Source organism: Neocloeon triangulifer, unplaced genomic scaffold (assembly GCF_031216515.1).
Source record: "Neocloeon triangulifer isolate White Clay Creek 2 clone unplaced genomic scaffold, ASM3121651v1 ptg000017l, whole genome shotgun sequence".
Taxonomy (NCBI): Eukaryota; Metazoa; Arthropoda; class Insecta; order Ephemeroptera; family Baetidae; genus Neocloeon; species Neocloeon triangulifer.
This window is the reverse complement of record NW_026775559.1, coordinates 6,527,426-6,555,084: the sequence shown is the minus strand read 5'-3', so window position 1 is coordinate 6,555,084 and position 27,659 is coordinate 6,527,426. Positions and strand designations below refer to the sequence as shown.

Genomic DNA, 27,659 nt, shown 5'->3' with positions numbered 1-27,659 from the left:
GGACCTTGATATTCGTTGCTCTTGGCCCAGACTTAATTCTTCTCGCGTAGTCACTTTAATTTTATTGATTCAGGAATCAAGCTGATCAAATAACAACAAAGGTCCTCTGCCGGCGTGCACATGCAGGACCGATAAAGAGAAGCGCGCTCGCGGGGTATATAAAATGTTTTTATCTCACATTTTATAATATCTGCATAAATGTTGATTTAAAGGTTAAGAAAATTTCAAGATAAGGGAGAAGCAAAGAGGTGACTTGAGAGGGAAACCTTTGCGGTTTTCAATTCGGAATAAAATTTCCATAACTGCGCAGCATCTCTCTTCCTTTGTGTTAATTGTCGCTATAAAGTGTCACAATTATTACTCAAAGTACTTTTATCTTTCTCTTTAAAAGAGGTTACTGCGTACCAAACAGTTCTCTAATTGCGAGTAAAGAAGGCGGCTCCTGAGCGGAGCAGGTGAGTTCAATCCAGATTATTCTCTTTCAAGTAAAAGCTCGTGCTCTTTTGTAACGTACAAAAAGTTTTAAAATTATAATTAGAAAACGGGATATAGTTCAAGCGTAGCAGTGTTTTATGGTCATGAATATTTTTAAGAAAACACACGTCTACCCCAAGCCGAATACATCTGGCTTTGCTTGTGCATTGGTTAAATGCTTTGACGTGATGAAATCTTACCGGCAAACTTTTGCCAGATAAAATTAGCAGCCTTTTTAGGTGCGCTGAACCCAACGAGGGATTTCCCAGGTCAAGTATAAATACTTGCCAGGGCAGTTCTGGTGAAAATCCCCATCTAGTTTTCACTTCAGTGTTTTCTTCCCGACAATAATTTAACGCACTGAATAATCAAAGGCCAATGAAGATTTTTTGCAAATTTTCCTTATTTTACAGAATACAATGAAGAGAACTGTTGAACAATTTCAGCAATTTAAAAAATAAATTTTTTTTCATTATAACAAAATTTTAATTTCTGTATAGTTGTGCTGCAAGAATATATAAATTCCTACAGAAAATACTCATTTCCTTAATAAACTTGGATTTTTTTCCCATTTTAAAAAAGAAACTTATTTATTCTGTGCTAGTTAAATTTTGTATTCAGCTAGCATTTCTCTTGATAACTTCGATTTGGCCTGCTGATCCAAATAAGTAGTAAAATAATTTCACTTTCATTCTTTATACCGCAGCTCAAACACCTACAAGAGAAGTGCCAAATCCTTCATAGAAAGCGTCTCAATTCAATGGTCACTCATCTGCGGAAGGAGATTAATATTTTTCGTCCAATTTGCTCCGTTCGAAAATAATTTAATTTCCTTACACAGCCGCAGGCGTAAATAAAGCAAAGATCACTGCTTGTTCCCAGAATAGTCTCGGGAGCCTCTCATTATTTTCGTCTGTATGTATCAATTATGTGTGTATTTGAGCCGCCCAAGAGAGCAGACTGCTGATGCTGCACGTACAAGCGATGCGAGATGGGTGTCTTTTATTTTATTGCAATATATTCAAGAAAGAGGAGCCAAGGTCTCGCCGCAATAGGAGCGCACGCGGAGTTCCTTAAACTCGTTCGAAGTGTCTGAGAAAATCATCCAATTTGTTTCAAGGCTGCTCAAGGAATACTTTTGATTTATTGGCAGTTTTCCTTCTCACAATTCCAAAATCGTCTCAAACCCCAATTTTTGCGTTTTACGGGGTGGCATTGAGCCGCTCAGGTGATGCTGTGTCGAGCATTATAGTAAACATTGCTTCAGTTTTCTATCACGTATTTGCTCTCAAAGTTTCAAGTTCAATCAACATCAGTGTTCCACATTCACATTTCTACTGATCCATTTAATCTTTATCTGCTTGAAAAGGATTAATTTATTTCAAAATTTTAAATAGTGAACTCCATTCAATTTAAATTAGTGCAAATCAAACTAAAAGATTTTGAGCTCAAAATTGAAATTAAAACTATAATATAAGATTTTTAATTCTTATTATTATTTATTCTACTTAAGTCATGCATACAAAAATATCATATTTTATTTTTTATAATTCTTTTTTTGCATTAAAGCTGCATTGATGTGATTTTTATGTTCATTTTCGTTAGTTTTAATATGAAAGCTAGCTAAATTAACAAATTATAGCATATTTGGGACGAATAATTTTAATACATTTTCATTTTTCAATTTTCTTGTATGTTATGTATTATTTTTTTTTCTCTTTAGAGTATTGGAAAAATGCAAAGCCGCATTTTGCGTTGTGTTGCAGGCGATCGAGTTGCGTGCCACACCGGAGGCGACTGGCTGACGCTCCTGAGTAGCGGCGGCCGTCGCGCGGTGTGTGCAGCTAGACACGGCGAGCCCCTCGCCCCACTCGCGGCCAGCGAGTGCATAAGTGGAGGCAGTCGGACGCCGAGCGGCAGACGCAGCTCGTCCGTCAGCGCCGACCGACCGACCCACCGACCGACCATGAAGACACCCGCGCTCTTCGACTTCATCCGTCCGCACTGGCGGTCAGTGGTCATCGTGCTGGCGCCCCTGCTGCTCCTACCCCTGCTCATCGTGTCGCCCTCAAAAGTGAGTTCCACCAGAATTTTATTGACTATATTTCAAGGCAGTTTTTGAATTTTTTGCATTGCTTTACTCTGTGAACAGCTGCACCTTGTCCATGTTTTGCTTTTCTTTATCAAAAAGCAAATAAAAGAAATAATCATGGAGTAAAAGTTATTAAAAGAAAGTTTAATTTGCATTCAAATATCTTGAAATTTCAAATTTGTTGTTTTTCGTTCAAAAAAATAAATAAATATTATTTATATAAAAATAAAAAAGTTTTTATCCACCAGTCTCAACGTTTTTTCACACCTGCAGCGTTGCCTATTTTTTTTAATGCAAAAAAAAATATGAATTTTTAATAAGGAGCTTAAAGAAGAAACAATTATTAAATTTAATGTTTAAGCTCTTATTTTAATAATTTTTTTAAATTTTTTTTATTTTATTCCTACCTACGCTTTCTTCCTGAAATAGGGTCAATAACTTTTTATATTTTAGCACACATGCAATTTTTCAAGCACGTCAGTTTTGCCCCAATTTCCAACTTCCCGCGGTATTCACTCTCATTTTCCACGGAGTCCAACGCAAATTTTCACAAAATCGTCATCAAAACAGAAGTCAAAGTTAGGTAAAACCAGTTTAAATGACCTTACCAAGAGCGTTATGGATTGTTTACTAATTTTCATCACAAGTACCGTATAGATAAGATTACATTCCGAGATTTTTTATCAAGAGTGCAAAAAATATGTTCAAACCTATACAAATATTTTCTGTGGAAAAAGAATAAGAATTTGATCAGATTTCTAGCTGAAAGAAAGTGAACAAAAGAAAAGTGAGAATAAATCAAATCAAGTAAGAGAGACACAAAAATAAATATTGTCATTGCACTCTTTTCCCTTTTCCCTTTTCCCTCAGGCACTCTATTTTGAGCTTAACTTTTTATTTTGCTCAGCACACAGTGGAGATTTCTATAATTTTGGAGAATCATCCCAAACATTTTTTCTAGTCGAACTCGACTTTGCCACAACGGCATTTGTGATGTAAACAATTAGAGTCAAAGGAATGCGAGCTCATTCGTAATAGCGCAGCATCTTTGCCACGCACCCGTGGAAGGACTTTTCATATCACCTGTATTAAAACACACGCTCCTTCAGTTGTATCTCTCACGTTGGCAATTTTCTCGTCGATCGCATCAATTAAATATACGCGCTGGCTCGCGACCCTGGAATGAAGCAATATTGTTGTAAATTGGCTAGGTCAGACCGCGTGCATATGTTTTATAATCAGCCACTCAGGCGGCGGACAGTGAGTTATGCGACTAATTAATTTCGCTATCAGCCACACAAAGGAAAACGTGGAGATTTTAGTTGCAAAATCACACCAGAGATGACAGATATGAATGATCATGGACTCAAAATAGACACACGGTGTTTTTGGCTGGCTGTCAATCACTGCCAAAAATTTTCTCACGCGCAGTTTTGTTTGCAGAGTTGTTGCAAATTTTAGAAAATGCAAAGCGAGGACAAGTTGAAAACCTGTTTTACATGCTAAATTTATTTTTGTAGAGAGCTAGGAGGAATTTCATATTTTTTTTGTTTTGTACTATTTAATGATGATTTGAATACAGTCATTTATTTTTAACTTTGTTAAAAATTCCTAATTTGTAAATTTAATTTTAATACATACTTTTCCATCTTCATTGATTGTGAGTTTTTCATTTTTCTATTTTGTTTTAATTCTCAAAATATCACGTGGTTAATTAATTCAAAGTACTATAATAGAAATTAAATAGTGCAGACCGTGTCAAGTGAAGCGTGAATTCTGCAAACAAAAACACGCAAGTTAGCGTCCTTGCGCCCAAAGCTTTTTGTCACCACTATGCAATTTTCTGCACGTTTTCCGATTCCGCAGCCAAAAACCACTTTCGATACGCCTTCAGCTTTAACTTTTGCCACCAAGGTCAAAATTTGCCAAAGGTTCGTGTTGGAAACCAATTTCTTTGATATGTGTGCAAAATTTATTTCTAGCATCTAGGAAGAGATTTTCTGACGCAAGTCTTGTAGCCCCAGAGTGCAAAATAAAATAAAAGATTTATTTTTAACTCGTCGAGCAGGAAGTCGGTTATGCATAGTCAGAAATTAATTAAGAGAGATGACATTGGCAATGAACTAATCAGATGCATGCTGTGCGCGATAATACGCGTGCTGCGATGTAACAAGGGAGGCGCTTTTATGTGCAAAAGATTATGCGCGTGCATATGGCAGCATCGTCTCTCATTCAAAGGTTAATGAACAAGGCCTTTCAGTGTTTCGTTGCCAAGAGAATGATAATTATATTATGTGCATGGAAACTTATGCAAGGGCAATCACTCATAGCAATTAAAACTTGCATGCAAAAATTTTCGCCTGTAGCAAAGTAGAAAAGCTCCTAACTTTATAATATGTAATATTTAATTTTGGGACTTGCTCTTGAATCAAAGAAAATAATTATTTTCACATTTCTTCAAGTCTGATGCTTATACAATTGCATTATTTCACGCATTTTTATACCTTTGCATTTGCACTCAAATTTTTATCAGAACCCGGCGAGGGTAATTCTTGCAGGAATAAGACTTGAGACTTGAGACCTTACAGTCCGTATGGTACGTACACAAATTCAAATCAAAACTTTTGATAATCAGTTTGGGGAAAGCTTGATTATAAGAGGTGCTCTAAATATCTTAAATTTTATTCAAGTCAAACAACAGAAGTCTCGCTATCAGACGATTCACGCAGTTGCTGCATGTGAAAGCAAGATGCTGCTGTGCAAAACTTTAAGGACACTCAACTCTTCCCAATTCATATTGCATTGTCAAAGATAAGATTTAAAGAGTTATGCACTCATTAATTGCTTTAAAAAAATAATATTGTTGTTGATCAATTAAACTTAGCTGTTGTACCATTTATACCATAACATGACGTCACTTTCGCCCAGTTCGTGAGATCAGTAATTTTTTTCTGATAAGTCGTCAGAGAAAACAATCTTTTACACCGTTTGGGAAAACGAGATATCACACATGACGTGGAATAATTATTGCAATTCATCTGTGATATCTCATTGCAATTGAAGGGACTCTTCAATAAATTTTTTACCTCTTATTATTTGAATTTGTCTCCTTACTTTCATAAAACTGTTAACTCTCCATTTCAAAAAAAAAAAGTGAAAATTACCGCTCCGTAAACTCCAGCACAATTTACCTATCTCATTTGACCTGCTTGGAAAATCGAGGTCGTAATTTTAATTAAAAATTTCGTTATCGTCCTCTTCATACGTGGAGGCGGCGACGAATGCACGCAATTGGTGAACCAAATAAAAATATTCCGTCGAAAAGTCAAGGGACTTTCAGAAAGAAATGCACGTTCTTTCATCAACGTCCGCTCTCATTCATCAACCGGCTTACGACATAACAGTGAATGGGGCGCATTAACATAAAACGCTAGAAATCACTAGAGTTCTCTGTGGCCATTCAAAACATTCGCCTGCCATTCACTAATTCACAATAAGACTGACTAGGAAATATCAACCTTTAGCAATTACACGGTCTATTTTTTAATAATTTTTTTGTATAGAAATTTATGCTTTTTATATTTCTTAAAATTTTCATACAATATTTATTAGAAAATATCATATTTTTTTATATTAATATAAAATTTCTTACAACTTAAAAAAAATAATAAATAAATAATATGTCACACAATGTCTATCTTTTGAACCTCTATCGCCTGTACAGCTTGCATTGTAAGTTTTATAACAATAGTAAGGAAATCGAGTGCATCGCTGATAAATCAGTCACGGAGATTTGAATGAGCGACGATTGAGTTTTGCTGCGGAGAAGAAAGTTGGCCGTTTGATTTAATTGCGCGTCTCTCCCGCGAGTGTGGTAATCAGGCACTAATAAAAAAATTATTCTGTCTCGAGGCACATCTCTAATTTTCATACCAACTTGTCAGACCAAAATTGGTTTAGAGCACGAATTTTGCAACGACATATTTGTAGCTTTGGGGATAATTACACGCACTGCTCTCATGAGCCGGTCCGCGCGCAGCCAGGCTGTCTGGAAAGGCACGGCAATTCAGGTTTCCAACACGCAAGATTCAGGTTAGGATCAAAAAAGGTATTGGCAGCTAAATTTGTTCCCATCTCTACGCTAAAATTGATTTGAACTTTGGAATGGCAAACGGACGGTACCGTTAGCATTTCAGTTAGATAAAATTTCTTAGAAGAGGAAAAGAAATACGTTTTATCGATTTTAATTATCTTTAATGTATGAGAGGTAAGAATATGAATCTGAATTAAATTGGAAAATGCAATAATTTAAAACATAAATCTCAAACATAAGTTCTCCAAAATTTTATTTTATTGTTAATTATTAAATCATTAATAATAAAAGGGTTAAATATCGGTTTGATCCAGTTTATCTTTGATCACTTCATATAACGCTTATTTTTTTTTAATTTTCACTATCAATTATTCTGTTCATTATTCATATTTATTTAAAATAAGCATTGCATGATCTTTTTGTTAATTTAAATTGGAAACTGAAAATATTAATTTGATAAACTGAAACCCATAATAATTACGTTTTGAGTTGATAACAAACATTTAACTGTCAAATTGATGCTCTCTCGTTCTCTCACAGCCATTAAATAATTATAATGATACAATAATTATCTTAAGAACAGCACAAGATTGTACAAATCCTACAAGTCCTTCATTTTAATCTCCTATATTGCGCACTTAAAACACAGAATACAACTTTTTTTAAACGACTATAATAATATTATGTGATTGCAGCCCAGACATCAGGAAAGAAAAATAACACGCAAACTGCAATTTCAATTAATTTAATCTCATGTCATGTGCTCTACATGCTAGCAAGATGATCATGAACGAAGCTCATTGAGAAACCCACAAATAATTTTGTTTCCGTTATATCTTGATGTCAAATGAGCTTAATTTGAAGTGAATTTATCCCCCCAAAAACTCGTCGCATTTTTTTATTTACTTTTTGTTGCGCATTCGATAAAATAATCGCTTCCTCCAACCTTGACGCACCCTAAACAAATCAAAATTCGCACTTTAGACTCGTTAATGAGTGACAGCCAAATAGCGCGGCTCATTTTGGAAATCACAGAGGCGTGAAATTTGAAAAAGTCATTATGCAAACGACGTGAATTCAATATTCAAACAAAGCTTTTCCTGTGCGTGCCCCACGACTGAATTCACTATCGCTCCAAAGTTTAAATTTTCGCACAGCGAGTTTTATTTTCCAAATCCACTTGTGGTGAAGAAACAACTGCGGTGCACTTAAATTAATAATCCAGTGGCGTTCGCAGCCTTGATTTTGCAGCCTCGACTCCCAACGTGAACCCTCTCTAGTCATGACGAATATAAAATAAAATTTCGTTCAGCAATCTGGGCACGCACCGCTGAGGTGATACATAATTATATATGTTACCGACCAATGTCCGCTTCCTTTTTCCACTACGACATTTTTCGGCCCGGCTCCAAGTTCCTATTTGGCGCAGAGGTCATTTTTTATGTTCAACTCGGCATGAAAACAATTTTGACAATTGTATCTTTGAATGCCCTGTTATCTTTGAGAGGGCTTATGCAGATATAACTTCATTAAGAAACTAGTTTTATCTCGTTCGGGGGTTATTGTTTGTATTAATGGACGCTGATTCTTATCAAAGGTGTGCAAATTGGAAGGTTTTATAAAAGAGGCTCTAATAATATTAACATTGAAAAAATCTAAATTTTCATCGGTTCGCTTGAAATTAAACTATATAATTATTAATCAAACAGCTCACAAGAAAAATTATGCATATTATGATAAATTATTATAACTATATTTTGATTTTTTTTTAATGTTCCTTTTTATTATTGCAAGAAATTGGCAAAATTTTAGGTAAAAAATCCAATACTTGTTTAATTTCGGTACCATGAATCAAAGCAAGAGCCAAAATCTTATCTTGGTCATGGTAGCTTCAATTTTTGCTGACATGTAGACAATAATATATATGACGACAGAAGAATTAATTTACTAGTTCCATTATTGCGCAATAACCCTTTAGTAAAATTCCACGCTGCCGGTGTCCTGAGAGCGCGACGTCAGATACTTGACCTCGGGAAGGCCGTTTAACTTTTAACACCGCACTGGTGTTTTTGACTTGTGCCCTGAAACCACTTGGCCGCATTGGGCAACCGAGAGACGAGCCTCCAACCATTAAAAAATAATTCATATTTATTTACACTACGTCAACAGACGTAACCAACCACGCAAATGCATAATATTATTTGTGAATTTCTGTGGCAGCAAACAATTCAATTGCTACCACTTGTTATTACGCGCACATAGAGGAAAAATTAAGTCTTTATTCTGTGAAATTTTTCTGCATCAACTGGGATTAACGAGGAAACGATTTCTTGAACTTAAGCCAACGGAAAATACTGTATTATACCGCTGATGCATTATTTTACTTGCATTTTGTTGACAACATTCTTGGCATTTTTTTATGCGTATGAGGATTTAATTAGTACAGCTGTTAATTAATTACACGACAAGTGCGAGTTTAATTCTTCCTATATAGGCGGGAATGATTTCATATTTGTCTGACGTCATCGTGAATGCACTTCTTGATGCATTAATAATCTGGATGAAAATTGACGCGGATGCTTATTGTGATTCCGAACGCGACTGCTAATTTGCATAAAATAAAGCTATGTGTCGCGTCAAAGGTCCTGTTTGATACCATTTTTCCTCTTCCTATTTCTTATTTCGCCAAAGAAAATGCTGCCGATGAAATTTTAAAAATAGAGTAATGTGTTTGCTCTGCATTATCAGCCACGCGCCGTATTAAGACCATTATTTGATGGCCAATACTCCATTCACCTAAATTTGACGATTTATCTCCGCTTAAGTACACTCTCAACGCTTTGTTGAGTTTAGAGAAAAATGAACTCTGGCATGGTTAAGAGTCTTATATAAAAGGGACAATTGGACAAAAGTTCAGCAGAGCACGGAGTAAAGTTTGAAATGATTGACCCTCTAGATTCTTCCGTCTTGCACCAGATTAATATCAACAACAAAATTTTCTCTTTTCTTTTTTAAAATTTTATATGTTATCTAAAATATATAATGTTGTTATAAATTAAATATAATTATTCTTCTTTTCCAGGAGGCAAAATGTGGTTATGTCGTGCTACTGATGGCGATCTTCTGGATGACAGAAGCGCTTCCCTTGGCCGTGACATCGCTCTTCCCCGTCGTTTTCTTCCCATTGTTTGGCGTCATGTCCACAGAATCGGTCTGCATTCAGTATCTGAAGGAGACTAACATGATGTTCATCGGCGGCCTAATCGTGGCCATTGCGATTGAGCACTGCAACCTCCATAAACGCATCGCCCTCAAGGTGCTGCTGCTGGTCGGCACTAGTCCTAGACTGTGAGTTCATTAAGAAAATTTAAATGTAAATTTCATTCATTAACGGGAAACCATAATGTTGGAAAAAAAGGTTGATGCTGGGTTTCATGCTGAATACTATGTTTTTGTCAATGTGGATCTCAAACACGGCCTGCACTGCAATGATGGTACCTATTCTGCAGGCAGTCCTTACAGAACTCAAAGAAGTGAGTTTTTTACAACAACCATTTTTAAATCTGCAGAGAAAAAAAATAATAATATAATAAATAAGCACGCGTTTCTCTGATTTAAATTTTAGTATTTAGTCCTAATTATTTCCTCCCAAATTTTGACCAAAAGTATAAAATGCGAGTTCAATGTTATTAAAATTTAAATCAAACTTTTAGAGCAAAATGTTGGCGTTCCGAAGAAGCAGCTCGATCAGAATTTCCATATCAGCGCCTCGGGAATCGGTGCTCGAAAACCAAGACAGTCAGCGGAATTTGAGCATCACAGAAGTGGAAACCACTGTTGTCCACTTCCAGACTGCTATTCCTACGCAGGACGCCGTCGCCATCAAACAGGCTGAAGAAAGGCTGCAGTAATTATAGTTTTTTAGGTTAACTTGAGCAACATTTCTCAAAATGCTTACCTTTTATTTTAAGGAAGGAGATTGATCAAAAATACTATCGGGACACAATTTGTTACTTCCTGGCCATCGCCTACGCAGCTAACATTGGAGGCACAGGTACCATTACTGGAACAGGAACAAATTTGACTTTCCTTGGAATCTTCAACAGGTACAAAAATTTATTTCCACAAGACAAATAATTTTACTGTTAAATAATGTTGAATGCAGTGCTTTCCCCAACGCAACTGGATTGAACTTTGCCACTTGGATGATTTTCAATGTGCCGATGATGCTGCTGAACATACTCATGGCGTGGCTGTGGCTCCAAATCGTTTACATGGGACTTTGCAGGTAGGTTATTATGCAACCGGCGCTACATCAGTGTCGTGCATGTTGCATATATTCTTTTATCAGGTGCTTAAACAAGTCATATTATTTTATTCAAACGCATGCTTTAAAAATGAACATTTATAAAGAAATATTTTTTGAAAAATTTTAATTCTAAAGAAATTTAACGAAATTTAAAACAATTTTAGGAAGGGGAAATCCTCGGATGAGGGCAATCCCAAAGCAGTGCGGCAATTGATTTCTACTAAGTATCGAGAGCTGGGCCCCATGTCCTACCACGAAGCCAACGTGCTTGCCCTCTTCATCATCCTCATTCTGCTCTGGTTCTTCAGGAAACCTGACTTCATTCCAGGCTGGGCTTCTCTTCTGCCTGCTGTGTAAAAATTGCCATAAAAATGTAAAATTTTATTTTTAAATTCTGCATTTTATCCACAGAAAAATTGACGACTCAACCCCGGCTATTCTGATTGTGATCATCATGTTCATTTTGCCTGCCAATCTCGACTTCTTCAGAATATTTCTGGACAATGATGAGAAACACACAACATTTGGTCGAAAGAGAACTGCTGCACCTTCACTGATTGACTGGCCTACTGTCCAAAGAAAACTGCCCTGGGGTCTGGTCCTTATGCTCGGAGGTGGCTTTGCAATGGCACAGGCTGTTAAGGAAAGCGGCCTTTCCGCTTGGCTCGGCCAAGAACTGGTCGGACTCTCCGTCCTACCCCCCTGGCTGGTGGTCTCTGTGATTTGTCTGATGGCAACTTTTGCTACTGAAGTTTCCTCCAACACCGCCATTGCCAATATTCTCTTGCCTGTACTTGCAGAAATGGTGTGTTTCGAAAACTTATATTTTCTTCTCTCATGATTTAATAATCTTTATTCAATAGTCGAAGGTTGTAAGACAACACCCCTTGTACCTGATGATGCCTGCCACTCTTTGCTGTTCTTACTCATTCATGTTACCAGTGGCCACTCCACCCAACGCCATTGTTGCCGAGGCATCTAAGATGAAGACTAAAGATATGGTAGTAATTTTTTTTTGTTGCTAAATTATAATTTAATCTCATCATAAAAATTTTCTAGGTCAAGTCTGGAATTGTGATGAATCTGCTTACAGTAGGAGCTTTAATTTTGATGTTTAACACCTTGGGAGTGATCGTATATGACTTGGACACGTTCCCCTCTTGGGCAGAACCTAACGCAACCAGTGTATCAAAAATTGTGCATAGAATAGCCTTTAACCACACAACACCGATTTCTTTGTCGTACTAAATTACTTTGGTATGGCAAGGTTTGCATCAATCACCTCCTCACACCCAACCATTCCTACAAATAATGAGTTTTAGATTCATTGTAATTTATGTTTTACTATGTAAGGATAAGATTAGTCTGCATTACCATTTTGAGTTTACTAGACTCTCATCAAACTATGCTTACTTAATTTAAGCTTTTAGGGTATATTAGTTTTATATGCTTATTTAAAGAGCAACTTTTGATTTTCTCAAGTGCTTTGATTACCAAAGTGATGCTGTGATGTTACACATATAGAGAAATTCAATCTTCATATTGCCCAAGTACCACATGGATAAGCGCTTTATGTAAAAACTGATATTCAACACCCTAAAAGAAATTTAAACCAGATTTTGTGACTTGATAGTACAAAATGTAATGCCACGCACAGTAGTTTTAATTTTAAAACACATTTATTAGCACTAGAATCTTCTGCATAATAGAATGTATAAGAACAATCTAATAAAATAAAAACATTTAAGAAAGGCGTTTGGTTGGACCAAAAAACACCTGTAAAATATCACAAATGAAATAATGATATCGAATAATGATCACAATAAAAAGCTCAAATAAATCCCTGGTCAACAGTGAATTTGACAAGGTCAGCAACCCTTTGACGCCCAGCATGGTGTTGAATGAAATCAACTTTCCAATAGTTATGCAAAGGAACCTCTTCGCTGCCTTCAATTGCGTCTAAGTCGTTGACGTTTTCCGACTCCACCATTGAGAGAGGAACACTTTCGATTCCCATTCCCAAGCCGTACCTTCCATACTTCTTAACTTCTTTGAGAAAGTCCTCAAAAGGGAAAACCTAAAAAAATTCTTAGAAAGGCGTAATAAAAAAAAATGCCATTTTCACCTTTTTGGCATCAGCGCCTAATGAGGTTAAAGCAAAGCAAAACGAGTCATGGTAATGCTTTAAAATTCTTTCCCAGCCGCCGTCGTCTCTCTCTTTGGCAGTGGTGACAGAGTACAGAAAGAAGAGCAGGTCCAGAACTGGAGAACCCAGACGCATTAGCTGAAAGTCGAGCAGACGTATGTTGCTTGGTCTGCTCTTGTCAGCGGTGTCATATTGGTAGAGGAAATTTGGTCCCCACGCGTCTCCATGGTTCGGCACACTGAAGGGGCCAACTGGTTTCACCAATTCGCTCATTTGCTTGTACTGGCCGTCGTTGGCAAATGATTCCATTTTGGCAACATATTTTGTGTCTAAAATTAATAATAATTTTAATTGTCATTGAAATATTAAAAAAAAAAAAAAAAAATACATAATAAAATTTTTTCTGATTTTCATGATGGTGACAACACACGATAATTGCGTTAAAACCACTAAAAAATATTTTATGCTAATTATCTTTTTTCTTATACTCGTGGCATAAGAAAATTTGCATGTGAAAGGATTTTTTTATCAGACATGAAGAGTCACCAGACACCTGATGATATTATCATTTCCTACGGGTTTCCTCCTCTTTATCATGAAAATTAGCCTCTTAAATGCTAATGAGGCCACAACGTACGTCTGAAATAATTTGAATAAAAGAAGGAAAACTAACCTGGGTAGACCTTTTTGACTGCGTCAATTGCCACTTCTTGCAAGTTGCGCAAAAACCCTTTGTACCAGTCCTCGTAGTCGAGACGGTAGTACGGCTCAACCATGTCTTTGACCATTTTTTGGTACGTGTCCGGCTCCTGGTCCTTCATTGCAAGTCCGAGACCGTGGAAGTGGGCGAGCATCTCAAGGGCCGCCTCGCAGTGGCCAATGTTGAAGCCCTGCGTCCGGTCACTGATGGCAAACCCTTCGGTGCCCAGGTCGAGCATTACAATAAAGTCATTGTCACCATCCGAATAACTCCAGAGACACTTGGGCACCGGCAAAAAGGTCTTTGACCATCCCGGGGTGCGTTTTCTCTGTTCGAAGTCCTGCATAATAGGCAGAACGTGGCTGTAGAAAAGGACTTCATTTTTGAAAAAGCTGGGAATTTTCCAAGTTTTACGCCTGGCCAGGTTTTGAGGTAGGCCCTTTACAATGAAAGACACCCGTGTGGTGGCGCCGCCGGTCTGGGCGTCGGCTATGATTCGGTAGACGATACCCAAGTAACCCTCGCCAGGGGCGGTTGCATAGGAAACGGAGAAAGCCTTGATTGAAGCTGTTTCATCCTTGACAGCAACGCGAATGATTTTGAGCAGAATTTCCTCAGTGAAAAGAGGAGAGATGATCTGAAGGGACGCTGGAGGACGGCTTGCCATTTTGGTCCCAAATCTGGAAGGGAAATTATAAATTAATATGAGAAATCAATTGCAAAAATGGGTCTTAGTTATCGCGCATTTCTATGATTCACATGGTTTTATCTCTCTCACTCGAAAATTTTGATGAGATTATAATTTTTTACTCTACTATCAACCAGCAGGAATTAATGTGTGGAGAGAAATGGAGCAGCGTTTTCCAACCAATCAGCAAAATTTTGATCAAAACATGCCATCTTTTTTATAAGCCAATTTATGTATAATAAGGCAAAAAACAGGCACGTGTCGTGTTTGCCACCGAAGCTGAAAATTTGCGACGTTAGGCTGTTTGCCCTTGATAAAATTATTTATAAATAAAGGACAGGCAAATTATTATCACCGCAGGGCAATACGTGTCAGGTGGGCCCTTCAAGCATTGAATCAGGAAATGCCAACTCATCTTTAATATTGTTTGCAGATTTTTCAGACGGGTATTTTATAATTTATACATTAAACTGTTGTTTATTAGTAAAGCTAAGGTTCATCAATAAAAATAATGCATTCCAGTTTGCTATAAAAAAATTAATCAAAATTGTGTATTAAATTTTTTTATTTTTAAGGTAATATCTGCACAAACTAAACAAATATTCAGCTAATAATTTGTTTATTCAAATTTTAGTAATACAGTTCACAGAGAAGTAATACTTCCAATCGTTCAATTAATCGAATCAATTACAATAGTAATGATGATCAACCATACTCTCATTAATACTCATTGTGTTTTCAATGTGCCTCGAGCTCGGTTTCCAAATTAGCCACGCGTCGTCCGAATGCACAAACTACTAGTCTGTCACTTTTAAATACAAGCCCTACCCACAAATGACGGGAATTTCCTTCCCGGCCACGTAAATTGCACAAAAATTATGCACTCGTACGACCAATCAAAAGCAGCTAGCTAATTAGGAAACCGCCCTATTATCGGTGCAAAAGTGTGTCTTTGTTGAAAGCTACCCTTATTTTGATAAAAATTCGAACACAGCAGTAAAAGGTAAGGCGGCGACCGACCGCCTCTACAGAAAATCAGGAAAAAATTCAAAAACGTCTGTCAGAAAAAAAAGATCAAGAGGGCATCAAATCAGCGAGTGGTGCAAGAAACCGAGAACAACAGTCACATTGGTCTTTAGGAGAACAAAATCGGCGTGCTGCTCATCATAGAACCAGCTGCTTGGGCTGCTCCCACGGGAAGATATCTCGTCCAAAGTGTCCGTACGTGCTGGTCTGCTGGTAAATGGGATTGCGCAGATTCAGGTCCTTGACGATGTGGCCAGGCCGCAGGTCAAAATTCTTGTTCACAATCTCAAGCAGTTGGTCTTCGGTTTTGCCTGAAGTGCCGTAGTCGAAGACAGTGATGGACAAAGGTTGGGCCACTCCAATAGCGTACGAGACCTGCACCAGACAGCGTCGGCACACACCCCCCTTGACCAGGGACTTTGCCACCCAACGGGCCGCGTAAGCTGCCGAACGGTCCACCTTGGTGAAATCCTTTCCAGAAAAAGCGCCGCCGCCGTGCGCACCCCACCCTCCGTAAGTGTCCACGATAATTTTGCGTCCAGTGAGGCCGGCGTCTCCTTGAGGGCCGCCGATGTGGAAGTCTCCGCAGGGGTTGATGTGGTAGACCGTGTTTGCATCTAAGTACTTTTCAGGGATGACAGCCTTGACCACCAATTCCATCACATCCTTGCGCAGCTGGTCCAAGGTTACCTGTGGACAGCGTCATTTGTATGAGAACAGAGGCGGAAATGAGAATGTTGTGTTGTCTAGCTGTGAACGTCATTGCAAAAGTTTCCTCATACAGGATGGGAGCTGATTTTTGAAATTCATAATATTTTTACTAGAAATATTTTTTAATGTAAAAGTGAAATTAAATTTTATTACAATATACCTGAATTATTTTTAGCAAGATAAAAATGTGAATAGAATGGTAATTAATGGAAAAAAAAGAATTGTATTTTATTTTTCAAATGTAACAAAAGAAATAATCTGATGTTTCTGAACTTTTTCTGCAAAAGAATTTTTTGTTGAGATCGTAATTGGATAATTACTCCCTTTCCTACATATCTGAATAATGATTCAATAGATTGACAACGAAAGTGACTTTCTTCCTTTTATTTGCGTCTATCAATTCAGCTGATGCAATAAATGCAACGGTACTTGTAATGAACAATAATAACCACAAGCCTGTAACTAGACTTTGAGAAATCAACCGGTTTGATCTTATAATATTTATAAAATTAAAAAAAAAAATCTTTTCTAAAAAGCAACTAGTAAAGATACATATTTTTTTCTTTTTTCCAGAAGACATAATATTGAATTAAAATAGATCAATCAAGTTTTATTTGTTTATTTTGTAAATTGAGTTTTAAGCCTGTCATTACTTTATAACAAATTTAATATTATCTTTGTAAGAAATTTACAGCCGTCTGCAGGAAATAAATAATAAAAAATAAAACATATAATTTATCATCCTCCAATTAAGGTAATTAGGACAGACATATAATTAAAAAAAAATTGACTTCCGGCACGCCAGCAGGCAGCAAGATAAAAATTTGAAACAAAGAATTTTAAATCTTCAAAATTAATAATATACATATATTAACATTTGCAATAACTTCTCTCAGCTAGGAATATTTTCCTAATTTTTACCTTCTCACTGTGTTGAATGGAAACAACAACAGTGTGGACCCTTTTGGGCACGCAGGCGCCGCCATCAAACTGGTACTCGCAGGTGACCTGGGTCTTCGAGTCAGGTCGCGCCCACCAGAGCGTCCCGTTGCGTCTCAGTTCGCCCAACTTCTCGTTGAGCTTGTGCGCGAGCACCACGGTGAGGGGCATGCACTCCTCGGTCTCGTCGGTGGCGTAGCCGAACATGAGGCCCTGGTCACCGGCGCCAATGTCGTCGTCATTGCGGTTGAGGTGGACGCCGCTGGCGATCTCGGGCGACTGCTCGTCCAGCACCAGCTGAACGCTGCAGGTTTTGTAGTCGAAGCCCTTGGATGAGTCGTCATAGCCAATGTGTTTGATCGTGTCCCGCACCACCTTGTTGTAGTCCACGCTGGCCTTGGAGGTGATCTCGCCGACCAACATGATCATGCCCGTCTTGGTGACGCATTCGCAGGCCACCTTGGCGTTCGGGTCCTGGCGCAGATGGGCGTCCAGGACGGCGTCGCTCACCTGGTCGCACAATTTGTCCGGGTGGCCCTCGCCGACGCTCTCGGATGAGAAGAGGAACGTCTGGCCCACATGGCCCTCGTTGCTCGCCTGCTTGGAAAAGCCGTTCATGTAAGATGTCGCCGATTCGGGCATGGTCTGTATTTCAGCTTAGCTGTGGAAGTTGCTGTCGGACGCTCGGTTCTTTCTGCGCTTCGGCAATGTGCTCGATGGGTCTGCACGATAATGCAGTGCGGTGCTCGTTCCTCCTTCTACCTTCAAAAATCCTAAATGGCTGGCGATGGCGGGCGCATGCGGCATTTGGGCGAACCAGTCATCAAAAGTGCGCATTCTCGCACTTGCCGGTCGACGATCGGTTAATCTTCGAATCCCAGGGCTTTCTATAATACATTAACACTAAGAAAGCAACTATCGTCATTTTGGAAGCAAAATTCATACGTAGCACTCAGATTCAAATGAAATTATTACATTAAGACCCAATTTCGGCGAATTCAAGTGAAAATCATTTTTTCAAGTGCCTATGATGACGTTTTTCATTAGGGCAGGTTAATTTTTTAAAATTTCAGCAAATGTCGGCCTGTTTTTTGCTTTGATTTATTGCACAGGCCGTTCCGGAATTCTCACAGCACAATTACATGCATAATTTACCTGTATTCCTTCGTACGTTCAAAATTCTCAAAGTTCAAAGCCCTCAAATTACATACAGGTTGTGTTGTGTGTAGTTGTCATTGCACAAATAATTCAAGATCAACATCGATACGCCATCTGTGGATGGAAAACAAAAAGCACAAACTATGTACTAAAAGTTAAAAGCGCTGCGAGAAAAATAATGTCATTATTTTAATCATGCAGTTTGAATTATGAAAATAAAATTTTTACATTTCAATTATATTAGAATATAATATTAAAGTGCAAAATTTTAAAATAATAAATTTCGTAAAATTTATCAATTATCGTCTTGTGCCAATGACCTAGATGTCGCCCTCATCTTTGCCAGCTGGCGCCGAGTTTAAAAAACAAAACATAATGGAACCAATTTGGCGGCACGAGGCTTCATCAACTTGGTTTATTTGATAAAATCACATTATTTATAACAAAGTCAGCCGCAACCTGCTGATAGAAATTAGAAATTAAGTATTTGAAGAGACACAAGCGTTGTAAAAACTGCCACCAACATTCCCCGCTGCAGAGAAATTAGGAACTGCGTCAGTGCAGTCGGCCTGCCGGAATTATGGGTTTGGATTTTGACGCTTACGCTTATCTGAGGAATTTGCGAACTACAAAGCCTCCTTACCAATGTCCTGTTGAATCGTGCGACAAAGCGTACAAGAGCATAGTCGGCATTCAGTACCACCTGTTTAATTTTGACCACCAAAACCCACAACCTGAGCCCGAAGCGCCGAAAACGCCAGCAGGTTGACTTACGCAAATTCAAACTCTAATTTTATTTATCCAAAACTTATTTATATAGTGAGTACTCCAACCATGAACAGCAGCCGGAAGAAGAGCACCAAGAGCAGATCCTCAACGCATAATAAGCAGCCTCAGGAGAAACACACAAGTCCTGTGCCAGAAGGACTGACCTACGCCGAAGCCCAACGAATGGTGGAGTTTGATATTGGAAATGGCAGGTCCCAACGACTCAGTATTTTTGAGCCCATCGAAGTTGTCTCTATGGTATTAAGATTTTATATTTGTGATATTTTTCAGCTGTTGTAACAATTTAATTAATCATAAATAGGAAAATTACCAAGCTATGGTGCCTCCCGGTGGTAGTTTGGATGACATTCTAGCTCCAGTAGAGCCAGGTAAAAGGACGCAGTATCAGCCAGAAACTGCAGAACCTTTTACTCCAATACGTGGCGTACCTTCGATTCCAATCAGCAAACTTCCAGAGCCGAGCTTCAGAATACTTGAAGATTACAAAATACCCGACGCAGCTCCCTTGCCGAATTCTTACATCAGGTTTGTTTTGAAAAATAATTATGAAATGTGTATTCATGAAATAAACTCTATATATAGATTCATAGAAAAGTCACCTGATGAGCTCGATGCAGAGGTTGAGTACGACGCTGATGAGGAGGATGGTGCTTGGTTAGCACTTATGAACGAGAAACGCAAAACTGAAGGCTTAGCCTCTGTGTCCGAAGAGCAATTTGAGCTTTTGATGGACCGGCTGGAGAAGGAGTCGTATTTCCAAATGTCAACAGCTGGGCACGAAGCGGCTCTCATAGATGATGATGCCGTTTGCTGCATTTGCATGGATGGCGAGTGCCAAAATTCCAATGTCATTCTTTTCTGCGACATGTGCAACCTGGCTGTCCACCAGGACTGTTACGGCGTCCCCTACATACCTGAGGGTCAGTGGTTGTGTCGCCGCTGCCTCCAAAGTCCCTCAAGAGCAGTCGAGTGTGTCCTCTGCCCAAACCAAGGCGGTGCCTTCAAGCAGACAGATAGAGGCACCTGGGCCCATGTAGTTTGCGCTCTTTGGATACCTGAGGTGCGATTTGCAAACACAGTCTTCCTTGAACCCATAGACTCCATTGAGACTATACCTCCTGCCCGCTGGAAGCTGACTTGCTACATCTGCAAGCAGAAGGGCGTCGGAGCTTGCATACAGTGTCACAAATCTAACTGTTACGCTGGTAATTTAATTCATGTTATTATTAAAATTATAATTCAACAACATTATTTCAGCATTTCACGTTACGTGTGCCCAGCAAGCTGGTCTGCACATGAAAATGGACACCGTGCGGGACAACGGTGCAACCACAGGCGAGCCTTCGGTGCTGGTTCAGAAACTCGCCTTCTGTGACACTCACACCCCTGCTGATGCAGAGACAGTAAGATTTAAAAATCTTGTGCAGACAGCTGTTTTTAACCAAATGTTTTCAGCGCCCTCGAGTTAATAGAAAGGAGAAAACATTTGACTTCAAGGATGATGCTAAGGAAAAAATGAAGCAGGCTCGGAAACTGCTTGCCAAAAAGAGGTCGTCTGTCCCAATCATTTCCATTCCTACCATTCCTCCCGAAAAGTAACTAAAGTTTATGTGATTAAACATCCAAACTTATTTTTATGCTTTGCAAACAGAATACAGGAAATTGCTTCTTTGATCTCGGTGCCACGCAGGAATCAGTTCATTCAGCGACTGATTGCTTATTGGACTCTAAAGAGGCAGTATCGAAATGGAGTGCCTCTTTTGCGCCGTTTACAAACTTCAAACTCATCCCACCATTCACGTAAAGGAGAAACACAATCAGCTCCTGAGCAGGAGGTTTCCACAGTAAGAATAAGTTCTTAGAATGATTTTTGCAGGTTTTATGGAATGCCCTGGTGTGGTATTTGATACCCTATTGTATGATCGCCTTCTTCAAGGCTATTTAGATTTTTGTGGATTCTTGAATGAATGCTGACTTGTGAAGTATTTGCGACTATAAACTGTGTTTGTTTTCTGTTCAAGCGCAAATCAACAAAAAAGACTAGCATGAAGAAAGATATTGAGAATCAGGTACTTTTAGCTTTTTAGATAATTGAATGTACATATTTGCCTGTTTAATGGTGTTCAGTAGTAGTATTGTTACTAATTACTCAATTTAGCACGTCAATTTACAGCAACGAACTTTGCTGGAGCAACTCAAATACTGGCAAAGTCTTCGTCAAGACTTGGAACGAGCTCGGCTGCTGTGTGAGTTGGTCAGGAAGAGAGAAAAGATGAAGAAAGAATTTGTTAAAGTGTATGTTTTATTTAAATGTAAAGTTTTATTCTAAAACTAATTGAAAAAATTTAGTTATGAACAATGTGTGATGCTGGAATTGAGACCGATGACTCATTTTCTTGGAAAGGTGCTTGATCAACTCATCAGCAAAGACCAAGGAGAGATCTTTGCTGAGCCTGTTGATATTTCTGAGGTCCCTGATTACACCACAGTTGTTACAAATCCTATGGACTTTTCAACGATGAAGCAAAAGTTAAACGATCAGGAATATCATGATCTTGATGACTTGGAGACTGATTTCAACCTGATGCTCTCAAACTGCATGGCTTACAACTCGAAAGACACAGTAAGAAAGTTTTTATGAAAGAATACAGATTTGTAATAAAAAGTCGCAAGGTGTTCTACCGAGCTGCTGTGAAAATGAGAGACCTTGGTGGAGCAATCATTCGACAGGCACGAAGGGATGTATCAGAAATTGGGTTTGACTCAAAAACCGGACTGCTGTTGCCAGAGAAGCCCAGCACAAGAGGAAAGGGTGTAACCGATGAGCAAACTGCAGCAGAATGTCAAACATCAATAATTGTTATTAATTAAACATTAAATTAATTCTTATTTCAGTTGACCAATTCATGCTCGATGAATCAAGGAAGGCTCTGCCCCTTAGTGAGCAACTGACAAAGTTGTTGAACATTATGGATATAGCGCAAAGTCTGAAACATGGAATGACCAGAGCAAAGAGGGTAAAAACGGTCAAGTATGTTCAGGATTTCTCGTAGGTCTGTGACATTTAGAGTTACTTGTTTCTAGGAACGAAATTGCATCTGTAAGGAGGAAGATTGCAATGGAGCAAAGTGGAACTCCAGCAAGACGAAAATCTACGACCAAATCGCAGACTTCTAAAAAGGGTATAATTTAATTTTTTTGCTTGTATTTGTTCATAATATATATATATTTTTTTTTGGTTATATTAGGAGATGATAGTGATGATCAAACTGATGACTCGCAAGATGCGGCTTCTTCTAATAGTTCGTCAAGTTCAGGAAGCTCAGATGAGGATGCTGATGAGGTGAGCAGGGTTATTATAAAAATTTAAAATTACTTTTTAATGTTCTTTTAAAAAAAAATAAATACATAGGATGATGCTGATGAAGAGAGTCCAGGTTACAAAACAAGGAGGAAAGAAAAAATTGAAAAAACAACCAGACCAACCAGGAATCTCCGCAATAAGACACCCCCAGCTACTCCAAAAAGGAGGGAGTCTACTGCCTCTGTTGGTGCTGCAGATAAAAGAGTCCCTAGAAAGAGGTCGCCTAGCAAGCGCCAAGAAGAAGCACCAACCTCTCCAAAGAGGAGGGTCAGCCAAGATGTTGGTAAAGACACCAGCAAAGATGCAAGCAAAGAAACCACTTCAGAAGGCCCACACGTTACTCCAGCCAAAAAAGCTGCCACTATTTCTCCTCTTCCTTCAACTTCCCCTCAAACTGGCTCCCCCTCTGGAGTCAACAGAAGAACCGCTGTTCTATTTACTAGAAAGGCTGCTGCTGCTGCATTTAGAGTAATTATTACTAGTATTATTTATTGTTTTTTCATACAAAATTTTATTTTAGAAACCAGAAGCACCACAGACAACAACTAAAAGGAGAGTTGGTCGTCCAAGGAAGAATTTGGATTCGGCTCTTGGTGTAAATAGCAGTGGAAATTCTAGTTCGGGAAAGTCTTCCGGAGACGGAGACGCTATTCTTGAAACCAAAAGTGTTCCCAGCAGTGAAAGCTTCCGAGTCTACCGTTCAGGAGGAGGTATAATATTTTTTACTCAAGTCACTTTCCTTTTTTAAGATGTAATTATTTTCCAAGCAGAAATTCCTGCTGGCTCAGACGAGAGCGAAAACGAGTCTGAGCGAAGCAGCAGTGCTGTGGACGACAGCTCCTCCAGTAGCGATGATGGCTCCTCACAACAAGGTGACTCAGACAGCGAGGATAGCCAAAGCAGCAATGATGATGCTTCAAATGAAAAGGTTGGTTTCATTTACTTAAAATTAGAAAAGAAAGTGTTAAACTTATTTTTATTCAAAGCAGGATGCTGCATCTGATGATTCATCAGATGATGAAGCCCTGTCTCGGGGCGACGGAACTTTGGAGCCACTTGATTTGGTCTGGGCCAAATGCAGAGGCTATCCGTGGTACCCTGCTTTGGTAAGTTGCCATTTTATCTAAAAAAAACTTGGCTAAAATTTGAATTTTTTAGATCATTGATCCTGACATGCCAAATTCTGGCATTGTTCACAAAGGGGTGCCAATTCCAGCACCTCCGACAGACGTGCTGGCTTTGGCGGCCAACTACACAGAACCTGTGTATCTTGTTTTATTCTTTGACACAAAAAGAACTTGGTAAGCAGATTATAAATTTATTCATATATATTTTTTTTTTATAATTTCCCCACAGGCAATGGTTACCAAGAAGCAAAATCGACCAGTTTGTTGGGAAAGCAGATCTTGACCAGGAAAAGTTGTTTGAGTCAAAAAAACCTGCTGAGAGGAAGGCAGTTCGGAAAGCCTATCAGGAAGCTATTCTCTACAAGCATCAGATCACAGGCCAGTTGCAGAAGAATTTGGAGCAACACAAGAAGAGTGACAAAGACGCAGACGATGCTTCACATTCTGATAGCATGGCTGAGGATGATTGAATGGGTCACAATTAACAAGTTAAATCTAAGCACTCTCACAAGAAGTAGATTTTCTAGTTTTATATTTAATTAAGTCTCATAGTTTAACATCAAATTTAGTATTACCATTATTATCATGTAGATATGTGTGATTGATAATTTCCATTTTTTTATATTTTGCTTACTCACAATCAGCTGTTGTCAGCGTTATTATGACTTGAGCTTTATAGTAATAAAATTGTGCTCTTATTCGTTCAATATTCAATTTACACTGTAAATAAAATATTTGTCACTTCAATGTATACAAAAAATTCTTTTTTTCTTTAATATTTGCAATACAAATTTTTTATCAAATTTTCTTTAACATTACAACAATATTGTATAGTGTAACTTTGATTTCTAAAATGTGTGTTATACAAGTTTTTCACTCTAGTAATAATTTTAATTTAATGAAGAAAAAATATCTATGAAATTCTACAAAGAAAACAAAATCACAAACAAACAATGAATTTAATAATGGTTGCCAAACATAATATTTATTTAAACGTTGATTTTTTTTTAATATTTGCGGATATTTTTATCTGGAACGTGCTAAAAAAACTTTGTAGGTTGTAGTGTAGGATGAAAAGCCAAAAACTAGATTTTTTAAACAAATTTCACGTTCATTTCTTCAATTCTTGCGCCATTGCCCTTCAAACTCAAGCAAAAAGATGAACCACGCCCCCCACACGGATTCGGTCGGCTAAAACGTCGACCATGGGCTCTTCTCGAAATCCAAATTTTCTCGACAAAATCGCCGATACACTGGAAACAAACAGCAAAGGGGTGCAGGTAAATATCCTTTCACAAAGTCCAACACGAAAATATACTGTGCTGTTCCTCAGTATGGACTGTACGGACTGGGATTCGCGGGACTGGTCGTGGCCTTCAGGAAAGTGCGCCCTGTAAGTAGACCAAAACAAAATTCTGTATATACTTGCAATTTCTGGTCAATTGACGAAATTTTAATGGTCGTAGATTCAAAAGTTCTCCAATCCAAGAGACGTCCCACGCAGCTTCATTAAAAAGAAGGAGCCATTGAACGGCGTCGTGAAAGGCGCCGAGTTGCGCAACGGAGCTGCCGTCCTTCAAATAGCACACACTCCACCCTTGCCCTTAGGCCGAGAGGGAAAGCCGCCCTACCTGCCCGTGTCACTGTGTGGCGTTTCGCCAACCGTGAATGGTCTTTCGTGGCTACAGATTGTCCTTGATTCACAACCAGTCACATTCACAGTCCTGTCTACAAATCCGGACACCGCATCATCTCTAGTTACATTCAATGTTAGTCTCAAAAGTATCTTAAAACCCCAAGATATTTATGAAAGTTTAAGAAAGGCCTAATTACAAATTAAATTTTTCTTAACATAGGGCAAAGACGTCGGTTCTCGTCTTGTTGAGCTGGGATTTGCCAGAGTCACCCCGGCCGACCCCACTTTGACCTCTAGCGAAGCCTACAAGAAATTGCACGCCAAGCTAGTTAAGTCTGAACGTTGGGCTGAACTCAATGGCAATGGAATGTGGTGGGGTCATGCACCGTTTTACATCAGAATTGCAAACAAGGCGTGTTCTCGAGTGCGGCTGCTGGTGGCTCAAGCAAAGTCCGCGAAGAGGCAACAACCTGCTGCAGTCGTCGCAGTCAGATAAGATTTTTACCTAAATTTGAATACTGGCCAGACTTGATACTTTTTGGCCGTAGATCAAATTCTAATAAGTCTGATAGTGACTGAGCATATTAATCTGTGTTGAGGATAAAGGTTGTTTTATAACAAGAGTTGAGAACTTGCAATGACTGCGTAAGCCATTGCTCATGTTGATAAAAATCGTTAAACAAATTGTTGCTTGACCTTTCGGAGAAGGTTCAGACCTGAAACAAGTGCCAATAAATTTTAAGCGTAATGCACCATTAATAGAAAACTATTTTTATTTTTGGATAATTTTGGATATATTCTGCATGATAGCAATTAAAATTAAATACATAAAAGAGTAATTAACTAAAAAATCGGCACTGGCCTTGATATGCATAAGTTTCTTGTTTATATATCAGAGTATTGAACATGACAGCTATTTAGATAAACATTAAAAGTGCCAGGCAAGAAGGGAAATCTCAGCTGCAAAAACAACCCGTTTGAATCAAATTTTGGTAATGGGTCCCACCCTAAAACTTAAAATTAACAAATTCAAATTCCAAGTCTTATATCAGAATCAAATCATCAAAAGCACCATCACAATAATAATTCAGGACACTTACGACTAAGGAGTATACAACACAGTGATATTAAATAAGCCATATTGAATAATTTGATCAAGTATAGTAATTCACTCGAGCAGAGATTTGCAGGCTGGAGACGGCTGGGTCAGCATGGCCTGTGTTTGAACCATGCTCCTGGTCATTGGCCTTTGATTTTCTTGCTGTTCCAAGTTAAAAAGCCTGTGAGAATATGGCCTCTCACTAAAATGAAGAATTTAATTAACTTTCACAACAATAAATAAAATTTAGAAACAAATATAGTTTATATAGAATATAGAATTCAGAGCATTTAGGTTCAAAATTGAATTTTGAACAAATATATACTGCAAATTAAAATATGTACATCAAGTAGACTATTTAAATGGGAAATTTTTTTTAGTTACCGTTTGGGTGTGTCAGAAACTGCTGGCGAGGCGAGTCCACCACCAGGAGTGGTGTCGATGGAAAAGGGACTGTACAATTTTGTCGGCGTCCTGCCCAAAATCTTCCTACTCCTCGTCTGCGGCGTTGCTACTGGCGTGTCTGTGTTTTCAAACCGCCGGTGTCTCCTGGTCGATCTTCCTTTCAACTTCTTCTCGGACAAAAACAATCAGTCAAGCAAAACTGGAAACTGTTAATTTCATCAGTCAAACCTGAGAAAAGTTATTGACGCTGACTCGGAGCTGCTGGAAGGTTTTCGAGAGTTTGTCGGCGCCTGACCTGAGGGCCCTCCTTGTCGGGGAAGTCCTCATGTTTGGGATTTTCAGCTTGGACATGCTGAACTGGCGCATCTCCCGCAGAGGCCCGGAGGGTGATGTTTTGACGGCGCCTTTGGGCTTCTTTTCCTTGTCGAAAGCCTCCGACAGTCTCCGCCTCGAACTACCCGTGAGGTTTCCATTTCGGGCGCCCGCGGACTTCTTCCACGAGTCGCTTTTTACGTCTGGAGCCATTGTCAAAAATTAAATATCCGACCACGGCTCATTCGGTACCTCCCAGACTCAACGGCGGAATCTGTTGAGGTTTCCCGCGGCTCGTCTTGGGTGGAGTCTCGTACATCTGGCGCGCGACTAACTTTTAGTTTGAATGTTTAGCCGTGCTACGTGTGAGTAGCCATGGGATGATCAAATATATAATTTATATTATAATTATGAATAAGGTATGTTACGATCAAACCGCAAACTATAAAATTTATCTATTTAATACAAAACCACGGAGAACTTAATAAATTTCATAATCAAAAAATCTTTATTTTTAATTATCAACACAACTTTTTTCAGCATTTGTAATTTTTACTTGAAAATCCATTATTATTTTCAAAGTTAGATTGA

General features: G+C 38.6%; 5 protein-coding genes across 10 annotated transcripts; 3 read left to right on the top strand and 2 right to left on the bottom strand.

The window, feature by feature from the left end:
* The first annotated feature begins 282 nt into the window (after positions 1-282).
* On the top strand, positions 283-12,739 carry LOC132203000 (Na(+)/citrate cotransporter-like). Of its 2 annotated transcripts, XM_059630409.1 has the most exons (11): positions 283-455; positions 2,241-2,548; positions 9,742-10,007; positions 10,078-10,192; positions 10,373-10,566; positions 10,631-10,765; positions 10,825-10,947; positions 11,133-11,321; positions 11,380-11,773; positions 11,832-11,969; positions 12,028-12,738. In XM_059630409.1, the coding sequence occupies exons 2-11, from the start codon at positions 2,441-2,443 to the stop codon at positions 12,214-12,216; spliced, it is 1,851 nt and encodes a 616-aa protein (XP_059486392.1). In that variant the 5' UTR covers positions 283-455; positions 2,241-2,440; the 3' UTR covers positions 12,217-12,738. The 2 variants fall into 2 exon arrangements, with proteins under 2 accessions (XP_059486392.1, XP_059486391.1); XM_059630408.1 differs by lacking the exon at positions 283-455 and having other exon boundaries at positions 2,195-2,548; positions 12,028-12,739.
* Positions 12,626-18,437, bottom strand: LOC132203001 (S-adenosylmethionine synthase-like). 2 transcript variants are annotated; one of them, XM_059630410.1, is made up of 4 exons: positions 18,334-18,437; positions 13,788-14,494; positions 13,094-13,443; positions 12,626-13,045 (listed from the first exon to the last, which is right to left on the bottom strand). In XM_059630410.1, the coding sequence occupies exons 2-4, from the start codon at positions 14,479-14,481 to the stop codon at positions 12,800-12,802; spliced, it is 1,290 nt and encodes a 429-aa protein (XP_059486393.1). In that variant the 5' UTR covers positions 14,482-14,494; positions 18,334-18,437; the 3' UTR covers positions 12,626-12,799. The 2 variants fall into 2 exon arrangements, with proteins under 2 accessions (XP_059486393.1, XP_059486394.1); XM_059630411.1 differs by lacking the exons at positions 12,626-13,045; positions 13,094-13,443; positions 13,788-14,494 and adding exons at positions 15,050-16,218; positions 17,161-18,065 and having other exon boundaries at positions 18,334-18,413.
* A 279-nt stretch (positions 18,438-18,716) lies between these two features.
* LOC132203642 (bromodomain-containing protein 1) lies at positions 18,717-24,369 on the top strand. 4 transcript variants are annotated; one of them, XM_059631550.1, is made up of 20 exons: positions 18,717-19,100; positions 19,157-19,362; positions 19,427-19,650; positions 19,708-20,330; positions 20,383-20,528; positions 20,581-20,720; positions 20,777-20,969; positions 21,147-21,194; positions 21,299-21,420; positions 21,475-21,748; positions 21,799-21,967; positions 22,021-22,156; positions 22,210-22,307; positions 22,374-22,468; positions 22,538-22,957; positions 23,010-23,199; positions 23,257-23,417; positions 23,476-23,595; positions 23,648-23,790; positions 23,846-24,369. In XM_059631550.1, exons 1-20 carry the CDS (start codon positions 18,917-18,919, stop codon positions 24,084-24,086), a joined length of 3,933 nt encoding a protein of 1,310 aa, XP_059487533.1. In that variant the 5' UTR covers positions 18,717-18,916; the 3' UTR covers positions 24,087-24,369. The 4 variants fall into 4 exon arrangements, with proteins under 4 accessions (XP_059487533.1, XP_059487531.1, XP_059487532.1 ...); XM_059631548.1 differs by having other exon boundaries at positions 21,284-21,420; positions 23,260-23,417; XM_059631549.1 differs by having other exon boundaries at positions 21,284-21,420; positions 23,479-23,595.
* A 381-nt stretch (positions 24,370-24,750) lies between these two features.
* LOC132203645 (uncharacterized) lies at positions 24,751-26,014 on the top strand. The gene is made up of 4 exons (XM_059631556.1): positions 24,751-24,896; positions 24,950-25,009; positions 25,083-25,385; positions 25,473-26,014. The coding sequence occupies exons 1-4, from the start codon at positions 24,822-24,824 to the stop codon at positions 25,746-25,748; spliced, it is 714 nt and encodes a 237-aa protein (XP_059487539.1). The 5' UTR covers positions 24,751-24,821; the 3' UTR covers positions 25,749-26,014.
* On the bottom strand, positions 26,005-27,354 carry LOC132203646 (uncharacterized). Its single transcript, XM_059631557.1, has 3 exons — positions 26,985-27,354; positions 26,736-26,923; positions 26,005-26,553 (listed from the first exon to the last, which is right to left on the bottom strand). Exons 1-3 carry the CDS (start codon positions 27,279-27,281, stop codon positions 26,421-26,423), a joined length of 618 nt encoding a protein of 205 aa, XP_059487540.1. The 5' UTR covers positions 27,282-27,354; the 3' UTR covers positions 26,005-26,420.
* Between the last annotated feature and the right edge of the window lie 305 nt (positions 27,355-27,659).

Excerpts from the sequence above, each read along its gene's own strand:
- LOC132203000 (XM_059630408.1), top strand. The coding sequence starts at position 2,210 with ATGCAAAGCCGCATTTTGCGTTGTGTTGCAGGCGATCGAGTTGCGTGC. Across the intron at positions 10,766-10,824 it reads TTCCTTGGAATCTTCAACAG|TGCTTTCCCCAACGCAACTG; the intron begins GTACAAAAATTT and ends TGTTGAATGCAG. Across the intron at positions 11,774-11,831 it reads TGCCTGTACTTGCAGAAATG|TCGAAGGTTGTAAGACAACA; the intron begins GTGTGTTTCGAA and ends TTTATTCAATAG.
- LOC132203001 (XM_059630410.1), bottom strand. The coding sequence starts at position 14,481 with ATGGCAAGCCGTCCTCCAGCGTCCCTTCAGATCATCTCTCCTCTTTTC. Across the intron at positions 13,444-13,787 it reads AGTCAAAAAGGTCTACCCAG|ACACAAAATATGTTGCCAAA; the intron begins GTTAGTTTTCCT and ends TATTAATTTTAG. Across the intron at positions 13,046-13,093 it reads TAGGCGCTGATGCCAAAAAG|GTTTTCCCTTTTGAGGACTT; the intron begins GTGAAAATGGCA and ends GAATTTTTTTAG.
- LOC132203642 (XM_059631547.1), top strand. The coding sequence starts at position 18,917 with ATGGGTTTGGATTTTGACGCTTACGCTTATCTGAGGAATTTGCGAACT. Across the intron at positions 23,418-23,475 it reads ATGATGCTTCAAATGAAAAG|CAGGATGCTGCATCTGATGA; the intron begins GTTGGTTTCATT and ends TTTTATTCAAAG. Across the intron at positions 23,596-23,647 it reads ATCCGTGGTACCCTGCTTTG|ATCATTGATCCTGACATGCC; the intron begins GTAAGTTGCCAT and ends TGAATTTTTTAG.
- LOC132203645 (XM_059631556.1), top strand. The coding sequence starts at position 24,822 with ATGGGCTCTTCTCGAAATCCAAATTTTCTCGACAAAATCGCCGATACA. Across the intron at positions 25,010-25,082 it reads CCTTCAGGAAAGTGCGCCCT|ATTCAAAAGTTCTCCAATCC; the intron begins GTAAGTAGACCA and ends TAATGGTCGTAG. Across the intron at positions 25,386-25,472 it reads CATCTCTAGTTACATTCAAT|GGCAAAGACGTCGGTTCTCG; the intron begins GTTAGTCTCAAA and ends TTCTTAACATAG.
- LOC132203646 (XM_059631557.1), bottom strand. The coding sequence starts at position 27,281 with ATGGCTCCAGACGTAAAAAGCGACTCGTGGAAGAAGTCCGCGGGCGCC. Across the intron at positions 26,924-26,984 it reads GCGTCAATAACTTTTCTCAG|AAGTTGAAAGGAAGATCGAC; the intron begins GTTTGACTGATG and ends TTGTCCGAGAAG. Across the intron at positions 26,554-26,735 it reads GTTTCTGACACACCCAAACG|TGAGAGGCCATATTCTCACA; the intron begins GTAACTAAAAAA and ends TCTTCATTTTAG.